The 22,085-nt window shown below is 34.1% G+C and overlaps 2 protein-coding genes and 3 non-coding genes across 33 annotated transcripts; 1 reads left to right on the plus strand and 4 right to left on the minus strand.

Annotated features, from left to right (window-relative positions):
- Positions 1–2,303: 2,303 nt before the first annotated feature.
- Positions 2,304–8,613, minus strand: LOC110868162. 29 transcript variants are annotated; one of them, XR_004891783.1, is made up of 12 exons: positions 8,171–8,613; positions 7,915–8,017; positions 6,699–6,769; positions 6,422–6,479; positions 6,258–6,321; positions 5,682–5,835; positions 4,820–5,601; positions 3,924–4,718; positions 3,193–3,266; positions 3,072–3,120; positions 2,902–2,982; positions 2,304–2,719 (listed from the first exon to the last, which is right to left on the minus strand). XR_004891783.1 is itself a non-coding variant. In XM_035989617.1 (10 exons), the coding sequence occupies exons 6-10, from the start codon at positions 4,092–4,094 to the stop codon at positions 2,337–2,339; spliced, it is 849 nt and encodes a 282-aa protein (XP_035845510.1). In that variant the 5' UTR covers positions 4,095–4,718; positions 4,820–5,601; positions 5,682–5,835; positions 6,258–6,321; positions 6,699–6,769; positions 8,171–8,613; the 3' UTR covers positions 2,304–2,336. The 29 variants fall into 29 exon arrangements, 2 of the variants coding, with proteins under 2 accessions (XP_035845510.1, XP_035845511.1); XR_004891769.1 differs by lacking the exons at positions 6,422–6,479; positions 7,915–8,017 and having other exon boundaries at positions 2,902–2,989; positions 3,989–4,067; positions 4,533–4,718; ... (2 more) ...; positions 6,699–6,800; positions 8,171–8,594; XR_004891779.1 differs by lacking the exon at positions 7,915–8,017 and having other exon boundaries at positions 6,422–6,597; positions 8,171–8,612.
- Positions 8,614–11,319: 2,706 nt separating this feature from the next.
- On the plus strand, positions 11,320–13,388 carry LOC110868161 (60S ribosomal protein L17-2). Its single transcript, XM_022117259.2, has 7 exons — positions 11,320–11,460; positions 11,611–11,647; positions 11,752–11,792; positions 12,161–12,391; positions 12,496–12,598; positions 12,856–12,923; positions 13,140–13,388. Exons 1-7 carry the CDS (start codon positions 11,458–11,460, stop codon positions 13,173–13,175), a joined length of 519 nt encoding a protein of 172 aa, XP_021972951.1. The 5' UTR covers positions 11,320–11,457; the 3' UTR covers positions 13,176–13,388.
- Positions 13,389–14,504: 1,116 nt separating this feature from the next.
- LOC118491890 lies at positions 14,505–14,623 on the minus strand. Its single transcript, XR_004892335.1, has one exon. It is a non-coding gene; the product is annotated as a U5 spliceosomal RNA (small nuclear RNA).
- Positions 14,624–15,552: 929 nt separating this feature from the next.
- LOC118491824 lies at positions 15,553–15,671 on the minus strand. Its single transcript, XR_004892269.1, has one exon. It is a non-coding gene; the product is annotated as a U5 spliceosomal RNA (small nuclear RNA).
- A 792-nt stretch (positions 15,672–16,463) lies between these two features.
- LOC118491912 lies at positions 16,464–16,582 on the minus strand. The gene has a single exon (XR_004892357.1). It is a non-coding gene; the product is annotated as a U5 spliceosomal RNA (small nuclear RNA).
- Between the last annotated feature and the right edge of the window lie 5,503 nt (positions 16,583–22,085).

A 22,085-nucleotide genomic window follows, 5' to 3' on the forward strand; every position in this document is an offset into this window, starting at 1 on the left:
GTGGGCTTTTTGGATTTTGTTTTGGTCTTTTTGAGTTTTGTTGGTGGGGTTTCACAGCAGTGGTTGTAGTCCTGTGATCACCAAGAGCAGTAGGCTCAGCAACAGACGTTTGAGGAGCAGTTGTGGACTCATCTAAAATTTCCTCATTCCCCTATGCTTCAGTTTTGAAAACATCTGACTCTTTAGCCATAAGGCGAGTAAAAGTTTCAGATGTTAGACTATTCATTTTAATAGCTTCACCTTTTTCAAAAGCTTTTTGAGAAACATGTTTTTGCAGGTAGTAGCTTAATAGTCTAGGAAACATAAGAAAACCAGCAGTTTTCCCCTTTTTAATAGCAGCAGTTTTCCCCTTTTTAATAGCAGCAGTTTTGCCCTTTTTAATGTTTTTTAAATTTGCAACCAAATCAACAAACAGTGCTTGGGAGTAGTTAAAATCAGTATTTGTCAAAATTGCATACCCCAATGACTGAATTTTCAAAGGTATTTCATTAAAAGAAGTAGTTTTATTTGAGAGACAGATTAAGAGAGTATGGAACAAGAATTTCATTGGTGGTGGAAAATTGCCTTTAAACATAGTTGCCTGATTCAACTGTCAATCATATCCCCTCCCAATAAAGTATGTTTGAATCTCATTTTTCGACAAAAAGGTCTTACCTGCCAAGTCGTTGACCTCAAATGTTGTTGATGTAATACTGGGGGTAATAGCAACCCATTCACCTCCGACTTTTGAAGTTATACTTACGACCACATTGTTTTGTTCTTCAATATTCGCATTAGCCCAAAAATCGCAAAGCGTCTCTTGGAAAATGGGTGCGTCGGCGGTAAGAATGACCTTATATTTTGATGATGTAAGAACATCAATCATTTAATGATAGAGAGTATTGTTCTTGGTTTTCTCGAAAATAGCCAGGTAGTTATGCGAATTTTCCATCATCAAAGTCATGATCGGAATTGAAAGTTGCGAGAGGTTGACGAATAAGTGTTGAAGAAGAAGGTGGAAACCGCTCTGCTGAATTTTAAACTCGAGACGAAAGTAAAACCTCTGTTTGGGGGTGAAAAAGGGGTTTATAAAGTGAAAAGGTGAATGCTGACGTGTCAGAAGTTAGAAAGATCTGATGGCTAACATCTGTCCACGTCACAACCTCTGCTCTGATAATGGATGACAGTTGTTTGAAAACCATTGTTGGCCAACAACAGATGTTAGGCAACATTAGTAACTCAGCAATCCTCAGATTAAACAGAACCTATGAGAACAGACAATACCCTTCAACAGTGTTTGGAAACCACTGTTGGGCAACAACAGATCTTATACAACAATAGTAAGTCAGCAGTCCTTTCAACAGACGTTTAATATAAACGAATAAATTGATATTAAATATCAGCAGCCATTTAATGCAAAACATTTAAAAAATAATTTTTCATGGGAAAACTATAAAATTAAATATCAAGAAACTGAAAGGACAAATTTTAAACCTCTGTCATAATTTTTTTTTTAAAAAAACCTCTTCATTTAAAGACCAACAATAATCTACATGGCAAACAAAGGCCATTACCACTTCATCAGACGCAAATGTTGTAAACAGTGGTAAATCAACAGTTCAGCAATAACAAATGTTCAGAACTGTTGAGCAGTGGTAAATCAACAGTGGTAAAAAACCTCTTCATTTAAAGACGTTTTACAAAGATCTGTTGAGCAATAACAGATGTTCAGAACTTCTATTGTGTTAATCGTTGACAATTCTTTGGAAACTGCTGTTGGGAATAACAGATGTTCGCAACAATAGCAACTCAACAGTCGTTACAAAAAACAGAAATTATAAGAACAGACAATACCTTTAAATAGTGGATGAATCTTTTGCCAAACAGATGTTTTAAAAACAGCTGTTTTCAACAGACTTTTAAATATTTTTGTCAAATTTTTTCAAAATACCTATTTTTTAAGAATGTTCAGAACTTCTATTGTGTTAATGGTTGACAATTCTTTGGAAACTGCTGTCGGGAATAACAGATGTTGGAAATAGTAGCAACTCAACAGTCGTTACAAAAAACATGAATTATGAGAACAGACAATACCTTTAAACAGTGGATGAATCTTTTGCAAAACAGATGTTTAAAAACAACTGTTTTCAACAGACTTTTAAAGATTTTTGTCTATTTTTTAAGAATGTTCAGAACTTCTATTGTGTTAATGGTTGAATATTCTTTGGAAACTGTTGTTGGGAATAACAGATGTTGGCAACAATAGCAACTCAACATTTACAATAGCAGGTATCAACACTAACAACTGTTGATGCTCAAATCAGTAAAAATAAAATGCTCTACAAAGATTAATAGAATTAAAATTTACATATCACATATGACGATAGATCAACAATTACATTGAGAACTGAACAACAAAATTTAATAATCTTCAGCTCTTGAACAGTAGCCCTATCCTCATATACTTGATCCTCAACTTGCTTGATAAAGCGATACTTTAAATCATAAGAACCTACAGAAGGATATAATGGTAGTAAAACGTGATGAAAAGCTTCTGCACTGTTTTTGAAGTTTGAAGTGCAGAAAGACATCACCATTAGGTTTCTGGACACTTGGTCTCTTGTAAACAGACCAAGATGCACTCCATCAAAACACCTCTTCAGCTCTTGAACAGTAGCCCTATCCTCATATACTTGATCCTCAACTTGCTTGATAAAGCGATACTTTAAATCATAAGAACCTACAGAAGGGTATAATGACATTTTTAACTCTTGAATGTGGAGCCAAATTCATATATGTTATTTAACTTGTATATTTCTTCAACTCTCATGTAAAGAAGGATATAATAATCGTAGTAAAAGTTAAATATCAATAAACCGAAATAACAAAAATAAAAATAAAAAAATAGGTTCTCATAATTACCATTAACTTTTTCATTTATCATAAAGAAGTACTCCACTTTCTGCTCTTCAGACTTCAAAAACAGTGCAGAAGAACTCCCCACTGCTCGCTTGAAAAAAAAGCTGAAATATATCAACACCTTAAAATAAATATTATCAACATATATCAACAGTTTAAAAGAATCCACAAACCTAAAATAACCCGCAACCGATATTTGAATTTTAAACAACTCTGATTAGACTGAAATATAAACAGAGAATTAGAATAGATCAGTTCAAATTTTAAGATTCAAAATCAGAGAAAAAAACATACCCTCAACGATGTTGCAACAATGATGTTGGAAAAATTTCGTGAAGTACAAAAAGCTGTAATCGCAGATGAACAGACTGAATATGCAAAGCCGAGGTCAAAGGTGAGTGTGTGAAACAGAGCTTCAATGAAACAACGATGTTGGAACAATGATATTGAAACAAAGAACTGTAATCGAAGATTAACCGGCTCAATCATGAGAGCTATGCATTTGAGTAAGAGAGATATGATCACAAATATAAAGGAGAGAGATAAATTGAAATTTGAATGTGGAGCCAAATTCATAGTGTATTTATAGGGAGGCAGATTCATATGTAGTTTGAATTTTGAATTTGGAGCCAGGATTTTGATTTTAAATTTTGAATATGGGCAGAGGTTTGAAGTGGTTTTATAAACAGCTGCCCATTTGTAGATGTGGGCAGATGTTTAAATTGATTTTAAAGTGATTTTCTAGATGTGGGCCAGACATTTGAAAATTAAAGTGATTTTATATATTAAGGATTATGATGCGATAATGACGTAAGAAAAGCCTTGTTGGACAGCCTCTCCTGCTGACACATCAGCTTTTCTTATGTCATTGAAATTTCTTCTTTTATAGAAACTATAGATTAGATTATATTATTACTAGGTTAAAACCCTCGTGGTACACGGGGTTGGGTAACATGAAAAACTGAAATAGAAAGTTATAAAAAATAAATATATATTGTAATTGCAAATTCTTTATTTATAATTACATTGCTGCTTGGAGGGCGGCCAATGAGCCTGCATTGGTTTGGAAGTAAAGATGAGACAACTTGACCTGAGACTCGAAAAAGTTCACCATCGATTCCACAGCCGTTGTGTGTGCTTTTCCCTGGTTTCAGCTTCACCGATTTGACCTGCAAAAATATAATGTTAATATACATAATACATTACAAGCATTTGGTGGTATAGTCAACGTTTCTAAGATTACTTCCGGAAACTTATTTTCAAAAAAGTTGCTTTTGCCTTGGTAATTAGGCTCTTCATCCATTACAAGCAAGGTTTTTGTTAAAGGCAACAATACGGGTAGGTCGGCCAGGTTGGGTAACGGGTCATAAAACAGGACGGCCCAAGTAGGGTTGACCCACACACTATCTTGTCCATGTTTGTCTTTTTAAAAAAATATTAGTGATTTAAAGTTGCTGTAGAAAGTAAATTAATAATTACTTTAGGTTAATAATACACATTTTTAAGGGGGGAATTCCTATTATTAAAAAAATCTGTTATTCATTTTAACTCGAATGATTATGACCAATTTTTAAAACGACCCAATTTGATCCATTACACCGCCGACACGCCTGTTTTGCCAAGTATACTCATACCTCATATTTTCAGATTTGGGTCTTTGATTACGTTTCTAGACAAAGTTCCCATTTTTAATCATATTTAAAACACGAAATATTATAAGCTTTCAGCCACTCAATTCCAAATGACAATATCTTTGATCGTCTACTGTCTCTTCTTCTTGCGTTCCGGCCGGTGGACAAAGTTGCAGATTGGTGCCGAAACTGTTGACAAAAACATTGGTGTTATACGTCAAATTGCATTGCGGCTGAAAGATATTATCATTTGGAATTGAGTGACTGTAAGTATGATTAAAAATGGGAACCTTGTGACGTATCAGACGGTGAGAGTTCATCAAGCCAATCATATGCTTTTACATCCATTGATCCATACAGAAGCTTGCTAAAAATGGTCATTCTGGGATAATTATGAAGGGGAATGATGAAAGACGGTGGCATGCAAAATATCCCCATCTAGAATAAAAAGTATACATATTAATAATTCAGTCTATTCGTAAGAAAAAAATGTGAATCTTTTTAGTTTTTGAACTTGCTGTGAAGCTGTCAGACTCATGAATATGGATATATTTAATCAGCGGGAAAGATCGATTGGGCCCATATGTCCCGTTGAGTTCGCTCATGAATATAATTGTCAATTTTAACCATTTTGATCATGTTATTCGTTTTAACTCGAATGATTATGACCATTTTTTAAAACGACCCATTTTGATCCATTACGCCGCTGACACGCCTGTTTTGCCAGGTATACTCATACCTCATATTGTCAGATTTGGGTCTTTGATTACGTTTCTAGACAAAGATCCCATTTTTAATCATATTTAAAACACAAAATTTTATAAACTTTGAAAAACTGGATAAAAAAAAGCGTTTAGGGGTCGACCCACATATTTGCAACCTCATCCACCACTTGTCATAAGTCATAGTCAAGAAAGATGATACATTGTGGCGTATCAGACGGTTAGGGTTCATCAAGCCAATCATATGCTTTTACATCCATTGATCCATACAAAAGCTTGCTAAAAACAGTCATTCCGGGATGATTATGAAGGGGAATGATGGAAGACGGTGGCATGCAAAATATCCCCATCTAGAATAAAAAGTATACATATTAATAATTCAGTCTTTTCGTAAGAAAAAAAATGTGAATCTTTTAGTTTTTGAACTTACTGTGAAGCTGTCGGACTCATGAATATGGATATATTTATTCGGCGGCAAAGATTGATTGGGCCCATTGTCCCGTTGAGTTCGCTTACGGGACCTGTCCAGTTACGTACTGTTTGTGCTTCCGGCTCCAGCCCAACATCTGCAGCTTTGATTTTGTCTGGTCCAAATTCCAGAAAGAAAAACGTCAAGGTTAAATACAATAATTAGTATTTACACTTGTGACGCATGTACGCGATTCTTAAAGGGTCCAAGGGTAAAATATATCCCAATAAAAGTTTTGCGAATCTTTCTTTCATCATTTCGATCTCTGTTTCAAAAATATCAAATCCATATTTAAATTATTTAAAAAAACATCAAACAACCATTTCAAATACAAATAGATCAACTTATGTCATTTTATGCTAAAAAGCTACACCACAAACAGCACGCCAAACACTATACTCACGCCATCGGTTGGTTTGATCAGGTCAGATACGCCAAACTATAGAAATGAAAGAAAAAGAACTTTTTTATTGGATTTGCATAAACACTTGAAACACACAAATGTAAGATTAAATAAAGAAGTTATAAATTACATACCAAGCATTGTAACCTGCTTTTGAGTCGTGTAATGTAGCATACATAGTTCAGTGAGATTTTAAGCCTGAAACCGAACAATTATAACCCTTTGAGAACAAAGAATATGCTAAATCTTGTTAAGCTTCCGTTGTAATCCAGTTTTTTTCTAATTGAATAAGTCTTACATTTATATCCGGCCAAAAAGATCATCATACGCCCCATATTATTATAAACACCACTCCCCTGTTGGGTCGTGAGTTATACGACCCATATGGTAAAAGTATTCGAAGAAAATCAAGAATCAGGAATTAAGACAAATTTTGCCCAAATTTTCACATTGAACCCTTAACAAAGTATACGCCTATATCACATGCGCACAAAAAATGCGAACAAACCCCAGCATAAGTATAAAAAATATGAAAATTAAACTTTAAAGTACAAAAAAAATCAATGAAACTTTACCATTGAAATATGAATGGAGTCTGGCCACAAGGTTGCTTGATGAAACAGAAGTTCAGTTCTTTCTCAAAACCCTAAGCAGAGTAAAGTTCAAATACCACATACCTAGTAAAATTCAAACAAAACCCAACAAAACGATCATAGAATCTTGAAATTAAACCTCAAAAAGCATGCAAAATCAAAAACTAAAGAAGCTTTACATGTGGTATCTTGACTTTGGATCACACATGAAAATTTTCTAATGCTCACATGGTTTCTTGATTGAACAAAGGTTCTGTTCATTATAAACACGTCCATGAAGCAAAGATACAAGTAATTTTTGAGCTAGTCTAGTTGGGTGGAAAACAAAGATACATGTAATTTTTACAAACATAACCATTAAAGCGTTTAATGTAGTTGTAACTATCTAAATGCAATCTAAATCTAATTTAGAGAAACTCCATCTACCCACCCACAAATGAAAAGTCTTTTAGATTAAAGTTGCACCGCAAAGTGATAATTTTCAATTCAGAATCTAATTTTGAACAGCTAATAAAAAAATCAGGTACTGTTTTGAGTGGACCTATGTTAGGATTTGAAATACTCTTATCAAATTGGGGAATTGGCCTGAAATAATCCCACCTAGACCTTATTGGCCATTAATAATCCCACCTCAGAATATTCCCCCACCAGTCCCACCTTTCACCTATTTTTCCTACAATGGTCCCCCGTTAAAAAAACTTAACGGAGTTAAGCTTTTTTCCAAATTACAAACAGATTTTTTAGGGCTTTTGATCAGAACGAGGATACGAGTCCATTGATGTAAAACTTACTTCGAAATGGTGCTCCAAGTGACTTGATTTTGGTTAATTGGAAATTTAAACACCCGAATTGAAGCGCCGTTTTCATCGTTTGGAGCACCGTTTCGAGGCAAGTTTACATCAATGGACTCGTATCGTCGTTCTAATCAAAAGCCCTAAAAAATCTGTTTGTAATTTGGAGAAAAGCTTAACTCCGTTAAGTTTTTTTAACGGGGGACCATTGTAGGAAAAATAGGTGAAAGGTGGGACTGGTAGGGGGAATATTCTGAGGTGGGATTATTAAAGGCCAATAAGGTCTAGGAGGGATTATTACAGGCAAATTTCCCTATCAAATTAAATACTTCATTGGTTTTCTTTTACCCTATAAACCTAATCTACAAATCTCAAAATAAGTTGAATTTTCGTTGGTTTTCACTTACCCTAACAAATTGAATGTTTCGTTGGTTTTCTTTTGCCTTGAAAACCCAATCTTCATATCTCAAAAGAAAGAGTCAACTCAAAACTTTAACCTCATGAGTCCAACTTCAATAATTCTCAACAAACCCACATCGTGAATTCAAAGATCCAAAGAATAAAAACGAAAGTGACGTCCCCAAAAGATTTGAATAATTTATAGAATGTTTATATATATATTAATAATCGACAAAAGTAAGCAAGGTTTAAGATTTCCCTTACCAGTATCGCGGTGAGCAACAATGGTTGGATGTCCTTCTTCCATGAGAGAAGGAAGAAAACGTGGTTTCTGAAATGGCTTCTTGGACGGCGATGGAGAAGATTATAAGATCTTGCGAAGATGATTAAGCTTTTGAATAAATGGATAGATTAGGGACGTATGAAGCCGTAGAAGTGAATAGGGTTTGAAAAGAACCGTGGGGATCCTGATAAAAATATCGCGTGGTTAACAAAGACAGACACGTGTCAGATTTCTTCCATGAGAGAAGGAAGAAAACGTGGTTTCTGAAATGGCTTCTTGGACGCGATGGAGAAGATTATAAGATCTTGCAAAGATGATTAGGCTTTTGAATAAATGGATAGATTAGGGACGTATGAAGCCGTAGAAGTGAATATGGTTTGAAAAGAACCGTGGGGATCTTGATAAAAATATCGCATGGTTAACAAAGACAGACACGTGTCAAATGTAAACTTTTTAAATAATGAAAGAAGAAGAATGCCACTTGTCAAAATAATAAGGTGGTTTTATGTATAGATGACACATAAGTTAAAATCACTTTATTATATTAGAATAGATAGATTAATTATTAATTAATAATATGAAATTTAAAATAATAAACAGTTTATCATAATTAACAATTTAGTTATAAGAACATAAATTTAAAAACAGTAATAAACTAGAAATGCAATGTTTGTGAATGATGAACTATTGAAAAGAAAATTTATGCTTTTAAAGGATTGATAAATTTATGCTTTGTTGTTAAGGCTTACCCAGACACACGTCTAGGTTCACTTTTTAGGCCCAATCCAATCTTCTCGCTTTGTTTAAAAAGCCCCACTTTCAGCCCCATGCACATTTTCAGGCTAGATTCCAACAAAATTCCGGTAAAAAATGTTTGAACATATTTGAAACAATTATAAGAACCATAAATAAGTCTGGAAACAACCTAAAACTAGCCTTAAAGAAGCCTAAAACATGTCTAAAATCCTTAAAAATTGTATTTATATACCAAGCGACTCGTTTAAAAAAACTCTCGCTTTTTAAGCACATTGAGTGCGCCTTGCGCCTTTTACAACTATGAATTTATGATTTACAATTTACATCTAATTGAAACATGTTTTTAAACGTTTTTGTGGCTCACCCATTGTAGATGAGCTTACTAAAGTATTTCACAGCCTTACCACTTTGGTGATATACTAACATGTGGTGGTTTATAAATTCTCTCTCGTCATGTCTTACGCAAAATTACATGAAAATGCACACGTTTTTTAATTTATTTTCGGGTGTCCCACATTAGTCATTGTACATATAAATAGTCTAACACGAGTTGTTGGAAAGTTAGATTTATCCCTTTCAACTACTTTGGTAGATTGGTGATTGATTGATTTGGTAAATGATGATATGACACTTAAATGCGATATTTTATTTCAATAGATTGGATAATTTTTGTAAAAGAAGCTTAACACTAACGAGTGAAAACTTTTTCCAAGTACGGATGGCAAAAAAGCCCAAGCCCGACGGGTATACCCAAAACCCGAAACATACGGGCCGGGTATACCCGAAGCCCAATGGGTATGGGTCGGGTACGGGCTTAAAAATAGAAAAAATTCGGGTATGGGTACGGGTATGGGATTTAGTGATACCCGCCCGGTACCCGGCCCATTTACCCGAATAATACCCGAAAGTATCATATTATAGATTTCCATATATATAAACTTAGTAGATGTACTTATTAGCTTCTTTATAGTCATATGTGGATATGTATTTGACAAGTGTTTAGCGAACATATAACTTATTTTTGAGCATGTATATTGGATATGAAAGCTATCACCCTTTATTATGTGGATGTTTTATACAATTAGGTGGTCCTAATACAATTACTTGATTAAGTAATCGTTTTAATTTAGTTTAGTATATGTGGTCTGAATATGATATTTAAGTTATTAATCATTTTTTCATTTGTTATATTTATTAAAAAAGTAAATTATATAAAAATCGAAGTAAAAATTGCACATTTGTCTTAACGGGTATTTTTAAGAAATTAACGGGTATACCCGATACCCACGGGTATGCCCGATACCCGACGGGTAATTACCCGAAAAATATCTGACGGGTAATGGGCCGGGTATGGGACAAAGAATTATAACCGGGTACGGGCCTGGGATTACCAATACCCGGCCCAAGCCCGACCTATTGCCATTCCTATTTCCAAGTTGACTAGAGGGTGTGTTTTTTACTTTTTGCTTTTTTTTTACTTACATGTGGAGATATTTTTATCGTATTTTCGGTTGGTCAGGTGGTGTAAACTATCTAAGAATATGGTGTGTGAATCCAAACTCCCCTTAAAAAAGAAAATTGGCCTTTTCATTATCTTCAAGCGGTGTCCTTTGGCGCTAAAGTTGACAGGTTTTGTACTTAACGTTTTAAAATCTTGCACGTTATGTCCATTAGCCCTAACCCAGTTAGATTTTTTGGTTAAGTATGGTCATGTGCCAATTTCTCCGACGAGTCCTTGTGCCAATTTTTCTGATGAGTTTGCTTAGATTTTTTTTTTTCTTCCGGCAACCACAGTCCTCTAACTTTGTTCTTTTTATCACTGAAATCCCTCTACTACCGGGAATAGCTATAACTTTGCTCTTCAATTTAGGATTTTTGAGGGGAAAAGGAAGTAGACGAAGAGGGAGTTCTGATGTTTAGCGTGGTGGTGGGTCAATTTAGGGTTAAACAAATAAAAGTGAAAAGAATGACAAAAAATACACCTTATTTAACGTTTATTATTTATTATTAACATGGTTAGAAAAGTGGATGGATCAGGAAATGATTTTGAAGCCTCAGTGGTCCAGTTGAGGAAAAGAAACTTTTTGGATGGATCTGACAATTGTATCTAAACCTCAAGGACGATTTTGGCAGCCAAATAACATCGGCACCAATATCCACTTTTATGGTTTTCAATCGATGTGAACCACGTGTCAGTATTATATTGGGCATATCTTTCTCAGCTACTATACCGAGTGTCGATACAATAAAATACCAAACCGAACAAAGAAATCACAGTCCGGGAATCAATTCTAGTTATTATTAAAAGACAAATATTAATATAAATTGGGCTCCAATTGATAAAAGCCCAATTAAATCTAATCCATTTCCAAACCTGTAATACTGTAAGAAAGCCCAACACAAATCCAAAGCAAATAACCTTCGTCTTCTTCGACGAAAACCCTAGCCTTCAATTTTGATTCTTCGTACAACACAGTTCGGCTGCATTTTCACCGGCGAATCCGCTGCAGCAATGGTCAGTTTTCACCGTCAATTTAACATTTAAAACATTGCATTCAGACACACAAACACATACCTACACTTATATTTACACACATATATATATTATATGCATATACACACACATATCGATATATGAAATTAATTTTGTTCGTGATAATCTCAGGTGAAGTACTCAACGGAACCGGAAAACCCTACGAAATGTTAGTTTTCCGATTTATTATTCTTGTATTATGTTATAATCGTTGATCGCTAGGGTTTATAGTTCTGTAATTTAATAATGTGTTCGTTGTTGATGTTCGATCAGCTTGCAAAGCTAGAGGTTCAGATCTCAGGTGTCACTTTAAAGTACGTTGATTTTAGTTATTGAATTTCTCGTTTTGATTTCGATTTGTTACTGACTGTTAACAATTTTAACGTTACGAACGCGTAAATTACTGTGACAGATCATGCTATACGTGAATTGCCATTGATTATTAACAGTTTTAACATTTTAAATGCATAAATTATTGTTTCAGATGTTGTATAGATTCGTTTGTTGCTAAGTTAGGTTTTGAACATTTTATTTTATTATAGAACATTTCAGAAACTGCACATGCTATATGCAAATTGCGGTTGATTATTAACAGTTTAATGTTATGAAGACATAAATTATTGTTCTAGATGTTGCTTTGATCTGTGTGTTGCTAATTTAGGTTTTGAACATTTTGTTTTAGAACACCAGAGAAACTGCACATGCCATACGCAAATTGCCGTTGATCAAGGCTAAGAGATACTTAGAAGATGTTCTTGCTCATAAACAAGCTATACCGTTTACGCGTTTTTGTCGTGGAGTTGGACGGACTGCACAAGCGAAGAATCGCCATTCGAATGGACAAGGACGTTGGCCTGCTAAATCTGCAAAGTTTATCCTTGATTTGCTGAAGAATGCTGAGAGTAATGCGGAAGTAATGATCTAAATTCAAATATCAATTTTATTTGTACTTTTTAATGTGGTGTTTGGAAGTCATCTATGATGAATTTATGCTAATTTGGGTTTATAATCTTGTAGATTAAGGGGTTAGATGTGGATGCTCTTCACATTTCTCACATTCAGGTGAACCAAGCACAAAAACAGAGACGGAGGACTTACCGTGCTCATGGAAGAATCAATCGTGAGTCTTGTTCTCATTACTTTTTAATTTTTGTTAGTTTTTAGAATATATGCTAGTAGTATGTGAGTTTAGACCAGTTTACTTACAAATGGATTTGTGCAGTTTTGTTTCATCTCTTATGGGTCAAAGTCAAACTGGTAAATAAAAAAAATATTAAAATGAAACGGGTCAAAGAGGTTTATAATAAAGACAATAGTAAAGTATTGGACCTAAATCAATACACACTAAATTTAATATGTAATCTGTTTGTTTTGCAGCTTACATGTCTTCTCCTTGTCATATTGAACTGACCCTATCCGAGAAGGAAGAACCTGTTAAGAAAGAGGTTTGTTTTTTATTCTCGAGTTACATCTGCATCGTCGATTTTACTGTCACTACTTTATTTAGGGTGTTTGGGAATTGGGATTGTGTTTTAAACTAAAAGATTACGCCTTATGGAATAACACCATAACAAATAATCAGCTGTAACTAAAATTTGGTTATTGAAAATGTAATTGTCAAGTATTTTATCACCATAATAAGTTGTGTTGTGCTTTTGCAGCCCGAGACTCAGTTGGCCTCACGAAAGACAAAGTAGAGTCTGGATTTTATCGGCAGTGGATTGGCGTTACTAGAAAGAGCTCTTTAGTTATATTCTCGCACTATTTTTTCATTTTGAAAAGTTCATTTGATGTTAAATTTTGAGATTTTCTATATTTTTTTTATCATTATCTTGCATTTACAACGGCTCGAATTCTTCTTTTCTGTGTATTTTGAAACAAAGTAAAATTAAAACGGCTTTGATCATTAATTCATTTTTTATGGAAATTATTGTGGTGTGTTTTAGTTTTAAAACTATTTAGTACAACTTAAGTTGGAAATTTTTGTTGTAGCAGTTGTGTGATGATCGTGCAGAAGCATATATTAATAACATGAGCGAAAGATGAAAGATTTGAAAAGGACCATTTTGTTCTGAAAACCCATATAATGATTAATTGTTTTAAAGTTAGGGGGGCTTAAAATGGTCTACGGGCATGAAAAATTATTGATATCGGTTTATGGTGACACGTTAAAAAATCGACATCCAGAAAACCGCTGCTCAAATATCACTGTGTTTTGAACGCAATTGCAGTAAACTAGAAAAAAAACTTTACAGTAATTGTTCTTGACAAACTCATACGCCTAATGATATACTTCTGCATTTTACACCAGCGTCCACCACAAGACTAAAACCCTAGCTCACTTCTTAGGGGACAACGACTTACTACACTCCTTGGTATCTTGAATAAAATAATCTTTGGATAATTGCGTGAGCAACAAACCGGGGTAAGCAAAGACAATATAAATTGAGTTTTGGACATCTTATCTTAGTTTTTATTTTTATTTTTATTTTTATTTTTATTTCAGATATTAAAAATCTTTTATATTTGTTAAAAAAAAGTAAGCCTGAACAAAGCACGTTACTATCTCAATCTGATAGACTATCTGATTCTTGTTTCTATATCGTGAACAAGACAAACGTTCATCTTTTCTTCAAGAGCAATCTTCATTTTGAGCTTGTTGATCTGAATGACATGGTAATTGAGGTCATGAATGCATTTATCCGCATAACCATTCAACTATACCTCTGTCCTTGGCGAGACTTACCCTCAACCGCTTTTTTGAGGAGCCCCGTATATACACCTGATATCGCTAAGCCAATGACTTGACTTACACTACACCGTTGCTGGTTTGTGTTGCATTATGTTCTACATGGTTAACATAAAAGCATTGTTAAGACCATAACAAACCAAAACACGAATACTGAAGCAACTAGCAACAACGGGTTCATGATTGCTGTAAACTAAAAGAGAACTAACTTCACATAAAAGATATGAAATAATAGAATTTTATAAAACAAGATATTTAAACTAGAAGATTGGTTGGAGCCCTTCAATAACAGAAGAAGCTCACCAAAAATAAGTGTATGCCATTTGATGTAACGAGCACACGGTATTCTTTAGTAAAAGGCGAAAGAATAGTTCGCTTTGTGCTCACTACATGGCTGCATATCTTTAAAAGATATTGACTCTGTTTTTTATAACTATCTTCCACCATATCTACTTCTCTCACCCAGCCAATGTGGGATCAATAAACCTCTGATGTGTTTGATTTCTGCTATATAATTTGGACAACATATCTTAGTTTTTGTAATAAGAGTGAATTTCAAGTTTTGTCCTTTATCTGTAGGCCACTTTGCAAGTTTTGTCCTTTATGTTTAAATTTGACGAGTTTCGTCCTTTATGTTTAAAAATCAAGCACATTTTGTCATTTATGCTTGATTTTTAAGGACAAAACGTGCTTGATTTGTTAAACATAAAGGACAAAACGTGTTTGATTTTTAAACATAAAGGGTAAAACATGCTTGATTTTTAAACATAAAGGACAAAACTCGTCAAATTTAAACATAAAGGACAAAACTTGCAAAGTGGCCTAAAGATAAAGGACAAAACTTGAAATTCACTCTTGTAATAATTTGATATAAAAATATTTTTTCTTTGTTAGAAAAAGTAAGTCTGAAGAAAGCAAGTTGCTGTTCATTTTGAGCTTCTTGATCTCCTGAAAGACGTTGGTAATCGAGATCATGAATGCATACATTTGCATACCCATTCCACTATACCTCTTTGTTGTAGGCGAGACTTACCCTCAGCCATTTGTTTGAGGAGCACCATAAATACATCTGATAATGTGAAGCCAATGACTCGACTTACACTACACCGTTACTAATTACTATTTTGTGTAGAAAAGTGCATGTACCAAATATTGCTAAATGTAAAAATGTGCCTAAAGAATGTTGCTAAAATGTAAATTATCAGCTTGAAGCTAAAAGATTTGTTGAAGAAACACAATAAAAATTAAAAAGACAAGTTTTAAAAAAGGATATAACTTAACATTGTATTTATAGATATCAGTTTTAAACTAGAAGATTGGTTGGAGCTCTTCAATAATAGAAGGGGCTCTCCAAAAATTAATGTAAGCCATTTAATGTAACAAGCACACGGTATTCTTTAGTAAAAGGCGAAAGAATAGTTCGCTTTGTGCTTATTACATGGCTGCATATACATTTAAACCATACCAACTTCCCTTTAATAACTACCTTCCTCCATCTCTCATTCTCTTACACATCCAATGTGGGATCAGTAACCAGTGATGTGCAACAAGATGTGTATGATTTCTACTTTTTTGGACACTTTGTCTTAGTTTTTGTGGTAACTTGATATAAAAATATGTTTTTATTTGTTAAAAAGCAAGTCTGAACAAAGTATGTTGCTAATTGCTATCAGATTCTTGTTTGTAAATCACTCGAACAAGACAAATGTTCATCTTCTGAACGACGGGTTCATTCAATTGCTTCATGAACAATCTTCATTTTGAGCTTCTTGATCTTCTGAATTACTATGGTAATTGAGGTCATGAAAGCATTTATCCGCATAACCATTCGACTATACCTCTTTGTTCTCAGCGAGACTTACCCTCAAGGCCTCGACCACTTGTTTGAGGAGCACCGTAAAAACAGATGATACCACGAAGCCAATGACTTGACTTACACTACATTGCTATTTTGTGTTGCATTATGTTGCATCTAGAGTACAAGGTTAACATCAAGGTCATTGTTAAGAAACTCGTAAGACCATAACAAACCAAAACCGATAATTTTTTTGTGATGGAAGTAGTCTAAGAATAGGTAGGTGAGAAATAAACTAGTGAGCAAAACAAACAACCTCAATGAGTTTTGACTAAAAGAAGATTTAAACTAAAAATTTTGTTAGAAATACAATTAAGTTAAAAAAAGAATATGATAGAAAATTCTAAAAAACTACAATTTTTAAATAGATCATTGATTGGAGCTCTTTAATAATAGAAGAGGCTCTCCAAAAATAAGTGTATGCCATTTGATGTAATGAGCACACGGTATTTTTTAGTAAAAGGCGAAAGAATAGTTCGCTTTGTGCTCATTACATGGCTGCATATCCTTAAACTTACTGTGTTTTTTATAACTATCTTCTCCCATCTCTCCTTTTCTTACCCAACCAATGTGGGATCAACAAATCTCTGGTGTGCAACTGTCCCAACTTGTTTTATATTTCAACTAGGTTATGGCCCCGTGTGTTACACGGGTTGATTAATGAAAACGATATAATTTATCATTTGTAAATACTTATTATTTTTAATCTACTCTTGATAGTTTTGATTGAATATACATGATAAATTCATAAGTTGTCATTAATAACATTGAATTTTATATTTTTATGGAACAAACCTCTAATAACATTGAATTTCATGAGATAAACCTTCTAAAATTATAAAATAAAAAACAAAGTCATCAAAATTCATACCAACAAAACTTGGGAAAAGTTGAATTAAAGAAAGGAACAGAACCCTAACGTTGTTAGTCTTCGATCGCCGGAAAAACATTTTTAGCCGGAAAAAGGTTCCTACAGTTCCGATCTAAGGTTACAAAAATGTTTGGGGCGAAAATGTTGAGTTTTCTGGCCAAAAACTTGAGTTTTTCGGCGATGAAAGAATTTATGGCGACCTCAATAATTGTGGCTTTTAATAGAAAAATGTTCCCCAAATAAGTAATAAGGTTACAAAGAGGTTTGGGAAAAAATTGAGTTTTCCAACCAAAAAGGAGTTTTTCGGCCAAAAACGCTTTTTTCCGGCGACCGGAAACTAACGGCGTTAGGGTTCTGTTATTTAGGGTCCATTGGAGGCCAATATGTTAATAGTTGGGACTATCAGTGGTTATTTTTTAAGTTGGGACTATTGGCGGCCAATAACTAATAGTTGTTATTATTGAAATCCATTATTCCCTAAAGAAACGTGCAACTATTTTGATTCTTTTTTACTCACTTTTACTACTTTGTGTGCGTTACTTATTGAAAAGAAAAGTCTTGGTATCAATACATGCATCTCAACCCAATGGAAAATGTCCCCATTTTATTTCTTTTATCATATAACCTCGTGTATTGTATGGGTTCAATAAATGTAATTTTATATACTAAATAATAAAAAAAAGTTATATCTTTAAAAACCACTATGTATTATACAGGTTTAATAAATATAATTTTGTATATTAAATAATAAAAAAGTTATATCATTAAAAAATCCCTCGTGTATTGTATATGTTGAATAAATCTAATTTTATATATCAAATAATAAAAATGTTTTATCTTTAAAAACAACGTGTATTACAAGGATTGAATATATGTAATTTTGTATAGCAAATAATAATAGAAAAATGTATCTTTAAAAAGCCTCGTGTATTACACGGGTTGAATAAATGTAATTTTATATATTAAATAATAAAAAAGTTATATCTTTAAGAATCACGTGTATTGTATGGGTTGAATAAATGAATTTTATATATCAAAAAATAAAAAAGTTACATCTTTAAAAACCCAGTGTCTTGCACGGTTTGAATAAATGTAATTTCATATATTAAATAATAAAAAAATTATATTTAAAAAAACTCCGTGTATTGCACGGGTTGAATAAATTTAATTTTATATGCCAAATAATAAAATGAATAAATATAAATGGAAAACAAAATAGTAAAAGATAAAATAAAATTCATAGATTAAAATAATATATTCTTTATTTGAATCTTATTAACAAATATTATCTATATCTATTTGTTTAGAGTAAAAAATAAAAAGATAAAATTTATGAATTAAAATAATATATTTTTATTTAAGTCTTATTAACAAATATTATCTATATTTATTTATTTAGGCGGGAAAAAATTGTTGAGATCACCTTATAGAGCGCCATGTGTCCCCCATATGATTTACGGGAAAACATTGTTGAGATCACCTTATAGAGCGCCATGTGTCCCCCATATGATTTACTTTATTATATGTATAGATATGGAAATATGGAAATTATATATTTCAATAAACCTCTGATGTGTTTGATTTCTGCTTTTTAATTTGGACAACATATCTTAGTTTTTGTAATAATTTGATATAAAAAATGTTTCTTCTTTGTTAGAAAAATTAAGTCTGAACAAAGCAAGTTGCTATCAGATACTTGTTTGTAAATCACACGAACGAGACAAATGTTCATCTTTTGAACAACGGGTTCACAAGATTGCTTAATGAACAAGTACAAGATGTTGGGAATTCCTAGTCTAATCCGTGGCTTACATGCGTGAAGGATGGCTAGGAGGATTGCTTGGAGTGCAAGACAAGTAATAAACAATATATTAATTAATTAGTGGATTGTTATCTAAGTATCCTATACATGTTGGGTTAGAATGTGTATTAGATAAATATCATGTAATTAATTAATAGGAGTCTAGTTATAGTCTAACGCGTTTAGGTTAGCTATATATACCAATCTAGTTGGTAGGGATTGTAATTTGCAAGGTTTTGAGTTAAGTTTCCTTGATAATAAACATTGGGTGTTAGCCAATTACTTTCTTAACTTCCGATTATCTACTAATCTGGTACCAATTCCCTTTAATTGGTATCAGAGCCTGCGATTATACCTGTGAAGAATAACCATACCTGTGAACAAAGGGGGTGGTTGATTTAGAACGACCAAACCTGCGATTGAAGGGGTTTGATCGGGATCGCAGAAAAACTCGCCGAAACTACTGTATCGCGCCGGAACAGTAGTTTAGATCGGACTAAACCAGCGGAGATCGGAAAACCAGCCATTGGTGTACGAATCATAGTCTGATCTAGTGCAAGAAATCAGATTAGCAGAGCGTTGGAAAGAAATCAGCGATAGTGGTGAACTGGTGATTCTCTTCAATTATTCTATTTGGTCATAGCTTTATTTGTGAATAATTGAAAAAGAAATCAGCGATATATGTGATTCTTGAGAAAAAGCTGCGTTCCATTGTTTTTTTAGTCAAAGCTACGTTCAAACTTCAAAGAGATTGACTAATTGAAAAAGGTAATTCTTTTAAATTACCTTATTCATTTACAATTAATTTAGAGTTGGTGTTGGGTTTTTTTTTTCATATAAAACAATATTATTTTTTAAACTACGTTTCAATCGAAACCGTAAGTTAAAACGTGGTCTAAGTTTTTTTCGATTCAGATTTGATCAAGTTGGAAACAGTTTTTAACTATTGATTGTTTTGATTAATCGTCGATTATAGTAGGTTGGAAACGGGAAACCGTTGATTGTCCTACGACGTTATTGACACGAATCGAAAAACAAATCGCTTACAACCGCGTTAAAAGGGTTGTATCAGTAAAATTGATTCACCGGGGACTACTAAAACCTATAGCCGACCAAAGAAACGAACGATGGTTGTGGGTGAAGGTTCGAATGCTCCCGTAAAAGAAACGAATCCCGGTTCGTTTCAGTGTCCGATGTTAACTTCAACAAATTACACGATCTGGAGCATACGTATGGAAGTTATTTTTGGGATTCATGGAGTTTGGGATGTGATTGATCCGGGTTCCGATGATGCGAAGAAAAATAACGTGGCGAAAGCTCTTTTGTTTCAATCGATACCGGAGGAACAAATTTTACAGATCGGGAATTTGAAGTCAGCAAAGGAGATGTGGGAAGCAATTCAGTCAAGAAATCTCGGTGCGGAACGTGTGAAAGAAGCAAGACTTCAAACCTTAATAACTGAATTCGATGGTTTGAAGATGAGGGATACCGGAACAATTGATGAGTACGCCTCAAAGTTGTCGTCTATTGCTTCTAAGGCGGCCACACTAGGAGAAAAGTTTGAAGAACGAAAAATGGTCAAGAAATTATTCACTAGTTTGCCAAGGCGGTTTATACATATTGTAGCCTCGCTTGAACAAGTTTTGGACTTGAAAACGGTCGGGTATGAAGATGTGGTTGGTAGACTAAAAGCTTATGAAGAGAGGATCAAAGAAGAAGATAACGCACACGACAATTCGGGTAAGTTAATGTTTTCTAAATCTGAATCTTCTTCTAGCCGTGGACGTGATTCTAGTAGGGGTCAAGGTCGAGGATCTCACTCATCGCGAGGGCGTGGCCGTGGTCGGGATAACACCCAAAACCGTGGTCAAAAAGAAGAATATAAGACCCTAGACAACGGAAAGCAAAAGGATAAAAAGCGTGATTTATCGGGAATAAAGTGTTACCGGTGTGACAAATATGGACACTTTGTTTCAAGATGTCCAGATCGATTCAAAAATAATGAGGCGAACATGGCACAAGCTGAGGAACGAAATAATGAGGTTGATGGAACATTTTTTATGATGAAGACCGATCAAGAAACTATCTTTTTAAACGAAGAAAAGGTTTTGCCAAAGAAATTTGAAGCCGATTCTAGCGAAAAAGATGTTCGGTACCTTGATAACGGAGCCAGCAACCACATGACGGGTAACCGGAGTTATTTTGCAGAGCTAAACGAGCGAATAAGTGGAAGTGTGAAATTTGGTGACGGTTCGCGTGTGACGATTAAAGGAAAATGGTCGATTTTATTTGAAGGTAAAACCGGTGAACAAAAGCTTTTAACCGATATTTATTATATCCTGGATTTGCAGAGTAACGTGATGAGTTTGGGTCAAGCAACCGAATTTGGATGTGAAATTCGAATGAAAGATAATTTTCTAACGATGTTTGATAGTGGTGGAAAATTATTGATGCGAGTGGCTCGTTCGAAAAATCGTTTGTACAAGGTGAAATTGAAAGTGGGCAGTCCCATTTGTCTTATGGCGAAAATCAGTGAAGAATCGTGGTTATGGCATGCGAGACTCGGGCATGCTAGTTTCAAGACCTTGGAGAAAGTCAACGGGATGGTTTTAGGAGTTCCAAAGATTCGTCATGAGAATAAGGTGTGCGAAGCGTGTATGGTTGGAAAACAAACGCGAAAACCGTTCCCAAATAAGGCGACTTTTCGAGCATCACGAACACTTGAATTAGTCCATGGTGATTTATGTGGACCAATTTCCCCATCGACCATGAATGGTAATCGCTATATTTTAGTTTTGATTGATGATTTCTCACGATATATGTGGTCGTATTTGTTGAAGGAGAAAAGTGGAGCATTCGAAACAATAAAATATTTTAAGGCGATGGCGGAAAAAAAGACGGGTAATTTGCTCAAAACCTTACGGACCGATAGAGGTGGAGAGTTCACTTCCCGGGCGTTTAATCGTTTTTGTGATGAAGAGGGCGTTACGATACACTTGACAACCCCTTATACACCACAACAAAACGGCGTGGTCGAGCGCCGAAACCGTACACTTATGGAGATGGTTCGAAGTATTATGAAAGCAATGAAGGTTCCGAACTATTTATGGGGTGAAGCGGTCAGACATGCGACTTATTTAATTAACCGGTCTCCTACGCGTGCATTGGTGGGAGCTACTCCATATGAAAAATACAAAGGTAAACAACCTAATTTAGAACATGTTAAAGTTTTTGGTTGTATTGCTTTTGCAAAAGTCGAAACGGATATTCAAAAGCTCGATGACCGGTCTGATATTTTGGTGCATCTTGGAAGCGAACCCGGGTCCAAAGG

Source organism: Helianthus annuus, chromosome 4 (assembly GCF_002127325.2).
Source record: "Helianthus annuus cultivar XRQ/B chromosome 4, HanXRQr2.0-SUNRISE, whole genome shotgun sequence".
Taxonomy (NCBI): Eukaryota; Viridiplantae; Streptophyta; class Magnoliopsida; order Asterales; family Asteraceae; genus Helianthus; species Helianthus annuus.

Bases quoted from the DNA above. Each gene is read 5' to 3' on its own strand.
- LOC110868161 (XM_022117259.2), top strand. The intron at 11,648-11,751 runs GTTAGTTTTCCG...ATGTTCGATCAG, and splicing joins ACCGGAAAACCCTACGAAAT to CTTGCAAAGCTAGAGGTTCA. The intron at 11,793-12,160 runs GTACGTTGATTT...ATTTTGTTTTAG, and splicing joins ATCTCAGGTGTCACTTTAAA to AACACCAGAGAAACTGCACA.
- LOC110868162 (XM_035989617.1), bottom strand. From the start codon at position 4,094: ATGTATATTAACATTATATTTTTGCAGGTCAAATCGGTGAAGCTGAAA. The intron at 3,358-3,923 runs GTAATTATAAAT...CTTCGATTACAG, and splicing joins GCCGCCCTCCAAGCAGCAAT to TTCTTTGTTTCAATATCATT. The intron at 3,121-3,192 runs GTATGTTTTTTT...TTTATATTTCAG, and splicing joins TTGTTGCAACATCGTTGAGG to TCTAATCAGAGTTGTTTAAA.